The sequence below is a fragment of the Tursiops truncatus genome, chromosome 15 (genome assembly GCF_011762595.2).
Source record: "Tursiops truncatus isolate mTurTru1 chromosome 15, mTurTru1.mat.Y, whole genome shotgun sequence".
Classification (NCBI taxonomy): Eukaryota; Metazoa; Chordata; class Mammalia; order Artiodactyla; family Delphinidae; genus Tursiops; species Tursiops truncatus.
This window is the reverse complement of record NC_047048.1, coordinates 80,164,988-80,175,053: the sequence shown is the minus strand read 5'-3', so window position 1 is coordinate 80,175,053 and position 10,066 is coordinate 80,164,988. Positions and strand designations below refer to the sequence as shown.

General features: G+C 40.7%; 1 protein-coding gene across 2 annotated transcripts in view; it reads right to left on the bottom strand.

The window, feature by feature from the left end:
* RTF2 (replication termination factor 2) overlaps positions 1 to 10,066 on the bottom strand; it is a 40,054-nt gene that overhangs the window by 28,952 nt on the left and 1,036 nt on the right. For both annotated transcript variants that reach the window (XM_019943970.3, XM_019943971.3), the window contains exons 2-5: positions 7,146 to 7,240; positions 6,211 to 6,304; positions 4,338 to 4,477; positions 723 to 801 (exon numbers count right to left, since the gene is read on the bottom strand). In XM_019943970.3, coding sequence (XP_019799529.1) covers positions 723 to 801; positions 4,338 to 4,477; positions 6,211 to 6,304; positions 7,146 to 7,240 — 408 coding nt within the window. The remainder of the gene's footprint in view (positions 1 to 722; positions 802 to 4,337; positions 4,478 to 6,210; positions 6,305 to 7,145; positions 7,241 to 10,066) is intronic.

Genomic DNA, 10,066 nt, shown 5'->3' with positions numbered 1-10,066 from the left:
ACACCACGTGAGGCTATAATGGTGGATACACGTCATTATATACTTGTCCAAACCCACAGAATGTACAGCACCACGAGTGAACCCTAATGTAAAGGGGATGTGGGTGATGATGGGGTGTCAACGTAGGCTCACTAACTGGAACAAGTACACCGCTCTGGGGGGGGATGCTGATAATGGGGGAGGCACCTGTGAGGGTAGAGGGTACGGGGAAAACCCCTTACTTTCCTCTTAATTTTGCTGTGCACCCAAAGCTGCTCAAAAAAATATAAAGTCTTTAAAAAAAAAAAAAAGAGTTAGAAGAAGAAACCCTCATGGTCCAGTAGGGAAAGCACCACCTAACTAGCAATTACACTGTGATGAGATCAGTGGGATAATAAGGTGCCCAGGGAGCAGGGAAGGAGACAGCAGCAAGGTTCACACAGGAAGCAATGGCTCTGGAACTAAGGTTCGGGGAGCAGGACCCCTCCCGCTGGCAGGTCACGGTGGAGGGGACAAAGGCACAGGAGAGGACAGGCGGGCAGGGACACATCACAAGAGGCGGTCTGAGTCTCTACTTCCAGCAAGGACGGGAGTAGAAAGGTTTTAAGCAGAGAAGCAACTAATTAGATTCATGTTTCAGAAAGAATTGAAAGATGCTGAAATGACACATGGAAGGGGGACCCCAAACCATCTGATTTCTTCAGCTACTGGGAAGGAACAAATGATGTATGTTAACAACTCACCGTGTGACAAACTTCTGCTTTTATCTCTTTCAGGGCTCGTTCAGAAAACACGCAACCACAGCACCGCAGGAAACAAAACCTGGAGAAATAATCCAACGTGGAGAATGACTTAAATAACAATTCAAAAATCATTACCCACATTTATCAATTAACATTTGTTTTGTTTACACAAAGGCCAAGAACCTCAAAGAAAAAAATGGTTATATGTGATTCCATTAAAAAAAAAAATCAGTGTGTCCTAAATAAAGTACTTAAAACACACACACACACACACACACACACACACACACACACACACACACACACACCCCGCTTTCTGAAAGTGTGCCTTACGCCACTTCATTTTTACGAAAGACCTACATTAGTACCTATTTTTGCTAACGGAAAGAAATCCAAAGCGGATTTCTGCTTTTATGAAAAATGGCAAGAACTAAAAAATGGCATTCAGCATCTCAGTGTCAAGCTGCCATAGCTTTGAACTGTGTCTGTGACCATCTGTGCTTTATCCCTATTTATTTTGTGCATCTGCTAGCAAGATGTGTCTTAAGGGTAACTGCTTCTTCGATTTACGCCATTTCAGCTTAGGAAAGTTTTCTTAGTCACTTAGGAAAAGCTCTACTTTTCAGAGAGAGGAGAAACTTGTGTGCTGAAATTAAAACCACAAACATAGGCCAAAGTTCCACTCCTACCCCCTTGCAATAATCCTTTGGAAAAAAGACTCTATCAGTAAAAATAAATAAAGGCATTTTTTTAAAAACACCATAAAAAGTCAAAAGACAGAATAGGAACTCAGGGAGAAAATATTTTAAACACATATGAGGTTCAGAGTTTACGAATATTCAAAGAGGTCTATAAAAGCAACAGTACACAATATAGAAAAATGGGTAAAGGGCGTTAACATGCAGTTGACAAGAGAAATATAAACGGCCAAAACACACAAGAGATGCTTAACCCCTACTTTTAATTACAGAAATGCATTTCAAACAAGGACATACAGTGTTTTACCTATCAGGCAATAATGAAAGAGTCTGAAGGTATCCAGTTGGAAACTGTCTGAGGAAACAGGCACGTGTTGCTGGGTGGCTACAACATTTCAGGACAATTGGCAGTAGTATCAGGTAAAGCATCACTCTGCAGACTTTCTCCTACAGAAACATGCCCACAAGTGTGCACATGCACAAGTATGTATTTATGAAGTTGTGTAGTACAGCAAGGAAGAAGAGGAAGCCACCTAATGCCTATCAACAGAGGACTGGTTAAATAAATATGAACTCTTACACAGCTATTAAAAAGAATAAGGTGGGACTTCCCTGGTGGCACAGTGGTTAAGACTCCATACTCCCACGGCAGGGGCCCTGGGTTCGATCCCTGGTCCGGGAATTGGATCCCACATGATGCTGCAAGTAGGAGTTCGTGTGTCACAGCTGGGGAGCCCGCGAGCCGCAACTGAGGACCCTGTCTGCCACAACTAAGGAGCCGGCGAGTTGCAACTAAGGAGCCCGCCTGCCACAACTAAGACCCGATGCAACCAAATAAATTAAAAAAAGAATAAGGAAATCTGTATGTATGGCCAAGAAAATGTTTAAATTAGACAGAGAAGTAGAAAAAAATAAGGTTACAAAATATGTGTAATATGATTCCATGCCGGTGGGAAGCATACATGTCTATTTGTGTCTCTCTTGCAGAGGTGCAGGGAAGTGTGTTGTGTGTTGGGGTTGCAGAGGTCTGTAGGGGGCGTTAGACACCGAACAGCTAACAGTGCTGTCACTGGAGGCTAGGATGGGGCAAAGGCGCAAAAAGCACTTTCACAATTTACTTCTTTTTAATTTACTTCTTTATTTATTTTTTTATTTGGCTGTGCTGGGTCTTAGTTGCAGCATGTGGGATCTAGTTCCCCGACCAGGGATCAAACCCGGGCCCCCTGCATCGGGAGCGTGGAGTCTTAGCCACTGAACCACCAGGGAAGCCCCTCACATTTACTTCTTATGTTCCTCTAAAAAATACCACCACAGAAACTCTCTCCAAACTTTTCACCATAGAAACTTTCTCTAATTTCTCCATAGAAACTTTTAATCCTAGGGATTATAGCAGATGCAGACTGCTCTAATGAAAACCAAATTAATAACATTGTACTAATATTCATTAAATGTTGTTTAGGACTTAAAAAAAACCCTGCTTTATGAATGCTTACTAAGTATTAGTGACTTAGGAACTGGTTTTTCTTTAAACAAAGGCTAAATGTTTTTATTATACCAATAACCTATTTCTATTTTTCTATACACTTAAATCTTTATTATACAAACGTTATTAAATATACAAACTAACCCCCAAATCAATTTTTGAGTGTGGAGGCCCTATTAACAGGAAGAGGGCAAAGCCAAAACAGGCAAAGCTCAATTAACCGAGAAGAGAAAAAGGAGAAGAGATTAACCAGCAAATGAAAGGGAAAAACTGGGGGAAGCCACAACTGGAGCAACAGGCTACAGGTAACCCCTGCTCAAGACGCCAGAGTTGAGTCTGTTTCTGCTAAGTTCCTCTTTTGGGGGTGAACCATGGTTTTCTTAAAAAGAAGTGGGAAGCCAGATACAAAAGGTCACATATTGTGTGATTCTATTTTATATGAAATATTCAGAATAGGTAAATCCACTGGACAGAAAGCAGATTGTTTGCTGCTAGGGGCTGGGGGGAGGGGGCATGGGGAGGGACTGCTTAATGGGTAGGGGGTTTTTACTTTGAGGTGCTGAAAATGTTCCGGAACTAGATGGAGGTGAGGGTTGCACAACACTGAGAATGTACTAAACGCCACTGAAACATACCCTTTAAAAAGATTGTGAATGTTATGACTTCCACCTCAAAATAATGTGTACATACACACACACACACACACACACACACACACACACACACGTAGGACAAGGTTAGGTACATGAATCTCATTCCCCAGAATATTCCTCTTGTGAAATTTAGTCTGGACTACCAGCTATTAAAGATATTTCTAAATGGTGGGAAAGAAGTTTAAAGCTTTGGCAAAGTGAGACATCCTATAAAAAGGCACCTACGAATCCACTGGACACTCGTATTTTTTTAAGGGGGAAATATACTTACTTACTTACATTTGCAATATAAATCTCAAGCTTAAGATTTCTGGTGCTCTAGCCAGAGGATCTGTTAGCTACAAATTCAAAGCAAGTTATCATCATCAACCGGGCCTTTCACTGACCGATCAACCACACGTTCTGTAAGACCGTTTTCCACTGCAGAGTTTTAAGCAATTGTTAAGGAAATGGGATTTGTTTGATGGGAAATATCTGTCCTTTACTTTCTTTCCCATAGGAGAAGACCAAAGAACTCAACTCAAGTCTCGTAAGTGTCACAAGACAGATTTTTCAACTCCCTCTTTACTTTAGATTCTCCTGACCTCAAGAACAGAAAGCCGCACACAACAAAGAGGCCACGTTACACGTGGCTGGTAGGGAATGAACATGCCTTGTGCGCCACCCAAACCAAAAGGCACCTTAAAGAAATCCGTGTGATTATTAAGCTTCGGCACAGATCCTAACAGCACTGGGATTACTCACCCAGACTCCACAGCATCTGCCCACGCCCATTACTGACCTGTGTCGGCCATTCATCTCCAAGCCCACAACAGGGCAGATGAAACGTGCCCGCTGGAGGTCATCGTGTTTGTCACCTTTAGTGTTTCCTTTATCTCCTTCCCAGGCGGGGTTATCAGAAAGCCTCAGTTCTGTCACATTCTGTGAAAAAAACATGAATATTTTAAGAGCTCCTTTGACAAATGGATCATCTTTGGCCTTAATTATTATTCTAGTCCCTTCCCATCCAAACCTCTTTTTCTACTTTCCTTTAACATCAATTAACATGGATATAAAATTAAACCATAAGTTGTGATAGAAAACAAAATTTTTTAAATGCACTGTCTAGCAAATAATTAATTTCTATTTTACAAGCATTTTGCTATATAAGGCAAAGTAACTTCAGACATGAAAATTTACCCCACTAAGAGAAGAAAGCTTTGTATTAGTTTCATCCAGAAAGGAACACTTTCTTCCCTGGCTGATGAAGCCTCACTGAGGCTGTTCATATTACTGACCAGCCACGTTTATTTAACAGATAAATAGACGGTAAAATCTGTGAGGCCATGGTCTAATGAGTCCAAGGCAGAATATTAGCCGGAGATTACTGTCACACTCCAAGATCCAGCTGTTCCGGTTTTCAAAATTCAGTTTTACAAGGAGTGACTTAACAGCCCCACTTTAGCATTTGAAGCATTTCTTCATATTTAACCGCACCATTTAATTTCAACACTCCAGAGAGCAGCTGAGCACCTTGAAAGGAAAGCCACCACACACGGGGTCGGCTTCCTGCTTGTGTGTTCATCAAGTTCTCTGCTCAGAGTGTCTGTGGACTATTAACTGCAGTAATAATAACCTTTGCATTGTTTTATGTGAATCCTTTTGTCTTTACAGTTGTGATTTCTTGGAAAAAAAAATTTTGCATTAAAAAAGTTCAGCCACATACGTTATATATTGCGTTTTAAGTATAGACTTGTATAAGTTAATTTCAGTGATAATCGCATTTTTGAGATAAGATAATTATGCTACTATGGGTTTTTGAGAAATGAATTCTCTTCCCAAGGAAACAATGGCAACAGTCAGCATGGTTACCTCTACAGCACTACCAACAGCTACATCTCAGAATCACTAATTTTTCTGAAATAAACATATTCTGTAATTACCCCGAGAACTCAAACAAAAAGCCTATTATAATAATAAAAAAATTTTAAAAAGAAACAGAAGGAGGAAAAAACTCAAAGCCTTAGCCTGGGAGTCAGGGGCTCTGGACCTAGTTTAAGCGCCCCACTGACGAGCCATGAGGCCTCAACTTGTCATACACAGCGAGTGTTTTCACCTGTCAAGCTTGTTGGTTCTCAAATTCTTCACTACTTTGATTTTTCTCCCACTGACCAGATTTGAAAGATTCTGTCCTCTCAACAAACTTCCTTTACTAAAAAGCTTGTTTTTCCACTTTTATGAAAGAACTTTCAGAACCTCTAATCAGCAGGAGATAACCACTATGATTGAATAGTTATCCACCTATAAAAATCTCTAATTCTATAAAAGTGTCTTCCAAACCAAAATTCGAGTGGCTGAGTTTTAACTATAAAAATAATGCCCCCCCAAACCTATATAGCACAATATACAAGTTTCGAAGTTTTGAAACTTGTATACTACAGTTTTGAAGTTCTTTCCCACATATGAACTCACAACAGATTTATAATCCAGGAAGTACGGGTGTGAGGACTTCTGGTTTGGACTTCAAGTGACTTGCCCCAAATCACACCTTTATTAGGTGGCTGGGCGGGACTGGAATTCCAAATTTCCAAGTTCAGTCTAAAATTTACATGAATTCTATAAAATAAACCCTAACCACTGAAAGCGCCGGAGCACTTCAGAATCACCTGTCTTACCTTAATGCTTTTAATGTGAGAGGCTGCCTTCCCAAGAGCCTTTTCAGAAGACTTGTCCAATAAAAACTCAATGATGGCATCTTTGTTGTAAAGTCTGCAACAATAAAGATCAGTCAAAACATTCTGGCAATAATCAACCTTCACCCAAAGGAAGGAGACTAAATTGAGTACAATCCAAAGTCATTTACGTCTGATAATAGAAATGCCCTGCACTCCTAAAAAAAAAGTAAACTTAATCCTGTATCAACCATTTCCAAAGCATACAAAGAAAGAAACTAGTTTAAATAAAGGGCTACAAACTGGCAGTCTGAGGACTGAATGTGACCTGAACAAGGCCTTTTTTAAATTGGGAAGTTTAATATAAAAGTACACATTTTCAACTTTCCCTGAAAAAAAGAAAAAAAAAACAACCATATGTTCTGGAATCAGTCTACAATCTTGAACTGTAACAACAGGCTGGAACTGAATAGCAGCTACCCTTAATTTGCCTTTTTTGTCGGCCGTGCAGCACAGCTTGTGGGATCTTAGTTCTCCAACCAGGGACTGAACCTGGGCCCTTGGCAGTGAGAGCGTTGAGTCAGTCCTAACCACTGGAGCACCAGGGAATTCCTGCAGCTACCTTTTAGACAGGAATGTGAACTCTCCAGTTTTCCCCAGTCCTCACCATTCCCTACTGACCCCACATGGGTCCTTCATGCATTTATCTTTATAACTTAACTCCTAATGGCCCCTGAGTTTTCAACCCATGGATTAAATAAACCAAACGGAATAGAAAAGTGCAGAAGTATGTTCTGAGACAGGGAATGATAACCCAGGCTTCACAAATTTGCTGGAGATCATTCACCTTTGATGAATCAAGAACAGCATTTATACATTAAAATTCTTTTTAAGATCATTTAATAAAAACTCGTCTCCATTAAGTAAAGGAACCACACCTGCCAAGTTCACAGGCAACTATTGGTCGTCTTAATATTTCTTGACTTAGAGTACAATAGTTCCACTGGGCCACTAACTCAGCATTCTTGTCAACCTGAGAAAAGAAAAAAAATCTTGTCAATTAATTTTCACCTCTGAAAGACACATGGTCCACAGTTCCACATATAAAGGCTTATTCAGTAATACCACACTGTGACAATTTTTTTGTTTGTTTTTAAAATATTTATTTATTTATTTATTTGGTTGCGCCGGGTTTTAGTTGTGGCTCACCAGCTCCTTAGTCGTGGCTCGAGGGCTCCTTAGTTGCAGCATGCGAACCCTTAGCTGTGGCAAGCATGTGGCATCTAGTTCCTTGACCAGGGATTGAACCCAGGATCCCTGCATTGGGAGCGCGGAGTCTTAACCACTGCACCACCAGGGAAGTCCCACGATTTTTGTGTTTTAAATCAAAGATAGTGACACACGAAGTTGGGATTTAAAAAGTCACAAGTAACCGACACTACGTCAAATAAAGGCCTCTCTATACATGACATGTACAAAGAAACAGTTCACATCAAGTCATTATATTGCTTATGCTAGTTACATATTAATATCTATATCTTAACAGTAAGTTAGGAAGGCCATACAGAAAAAACAAGCAGTACAGGTTAATTCCTAACAATGGGAAAGGCTCCAAAGTTGTAGCAGAATTTAAGGACAAAGAATTGAGAAGATAGGCATTTTTTAAAAAAAACAGTTCAGCACAGACTGTATAATTCTTTATAAAATCAGCAATTTAACAGAAGTGTTTTTTGCCAACTGCTCACTATGTGGCATATCAAGCCATTATCCACAGTATAAAGATCCAGATCTGAGACCTTCCCGAGCCCTCAAATGATATTTTCTCCTATTTAATATTCCATGTCCCACTCTTTCCTCTTCCTAAAATGTCAAACCTGAATAATGTAACAGGATGGCACATTTGAAAGAAAACAGGAAGAAAAAATTTTAAATTCCCTTAAATTTAATTTTTGCAGGAACAACTACTTAAGTGTTTACTGTGTGCCAGGCACTGTGCTAAGCAGTTTCAGTGACTTGTCTTTTAGCCCTCATAAAACCTTCTGAGTTAGGATTTTTACCTTTGTAGTTGAGGAAACTGACATACCAAGAAGTTAAGTTACATGTCAAGGTCACAAACACACAAGCAGACCAAGGAGCTAGGATAAAAAGCCAGGCAGGGGACTTCACTGGTGGCACAATCGTTAAGAATCTGCCTGCCAATGCAGGAGACACAGGTTCGATCCCTGGTCCAGGAAGATCCCACGTGCCACGGGGCAACTAGGCCCGTGCACCACAACTACTGAGCCTGCGCTCTAGAGCACGCGAGCCACAACTACTGAAGCCCACGCTTAGAGCCCGTGCTCCGCAACTAGAGAAGCCACCGGAATGAGAAGCCCGTGCACCGCAACAAAGAGTAGCCCCTGCTCACCGCTCACTGCAACTAGAGAAAGCCTGCGCGCAGCAACAAAGACCCAACGCAGCTAACAAAAAATCAATTAAAAAAAATAAAAAGCCATGTTCAGCAAGTTTAGGATCTACTTTCCAGATTACTCCTTGCCCAGGAATTTAAAAATTGGTCCCCCCAAAACTTCTGAAAACATTTATTCTAGGGTCACTCTTTTCAGGGCAAGGTATCAAATTTGAGTAATGTTTTGGGCCAGACCCAACATACCACATGAGTGATCAACAAATGTTATTATTTACCTATTTGAAAATGTAAGCTCTACAAGGGCTGGACTCTGTTTCCTGCTGCATCCTCAGGGCCTAGAATGGTGTATACAGTAAGCACTTAATAAGTATTTGTTGAGTGAATAAGGATAATAAAACTCCATCCTGCCTGGGCACTCTAGTTGTTTCAGATCACCCTTTTTCTTTTCTATCCCCTTCTGACACCTATTCTTTGCCAAGCCTTTCATTAAGCTACTTCTTCAGCTCTGGGCACAAGTTAACAAAACTGAGCTGAATACTCTTTGGGTAAAAGCTCTCGCACACAAGTGGTAACTACCCAGCATTTATGTCTGCACATGTTGGTATGATTAGAGGGTACGCTCCATCCTCCTGGGTGTTCATTCACTCTCAAATTCCACATATCTGTTGGGTGTCTACTGTGTGGCAGACACATCACAGGAGTCACAGAAATAAAACATACAAGGACCCTGTCCATATAGGAAAGAGACAAGAACAAATATAGTGATAATCATTATAAAGAAAAGTAGGGACTTCCCTGGTGGTCCAGTGGGTAAGACTCCACGCTCCCCACACAGGGGGCCCAGGTTCGATCCCTGGTCAGGGAACTAGATCCCGCACGCATGCCGCAACTAAGAGTCCACATGCTGCAACTAAGACCCGGCGCAGCCAAAATAAATAAATAAATAATTTTTATTTAAAGAAAGAAAAATAAAGCAGCAGAACAGGATAGAGTGATCAGAAGTGAGATGTATTTTGGCTACAGTGGACTGAGATAACATTTGAGTAAAGAACTGATTGATGTTAAAAAAAAAAAACAAAACCCAAATGATATGACTATCTCAGTGAAGAACATATCAGGTTGAGGAAATTATACTCCAGGTTGAGGAACAAGGCCTGTGTAGCTGGAACAGAATGGAAGGGCTGGAGAAGGGCAGAAGATGAGGTAATTACATCAGACCCTGTCTGACCACACAGGGTCTTGTGGGATTCTTTTTCTGAATACAATGGGAAACCACTGGAGTGGTTTAAATACAGTTGATATGTGGAGTTTATCTTTAAAAAAGACTTCTCTGGCTGCTGAATGGAGACTCATATGGATCATCCACAATGTGCCAGCCACTTGTATTAGGTACTTTACACACCTTCTATTATTAAAAAGTAATTACTAGTGCTAATTTTGAAATCCTGAATA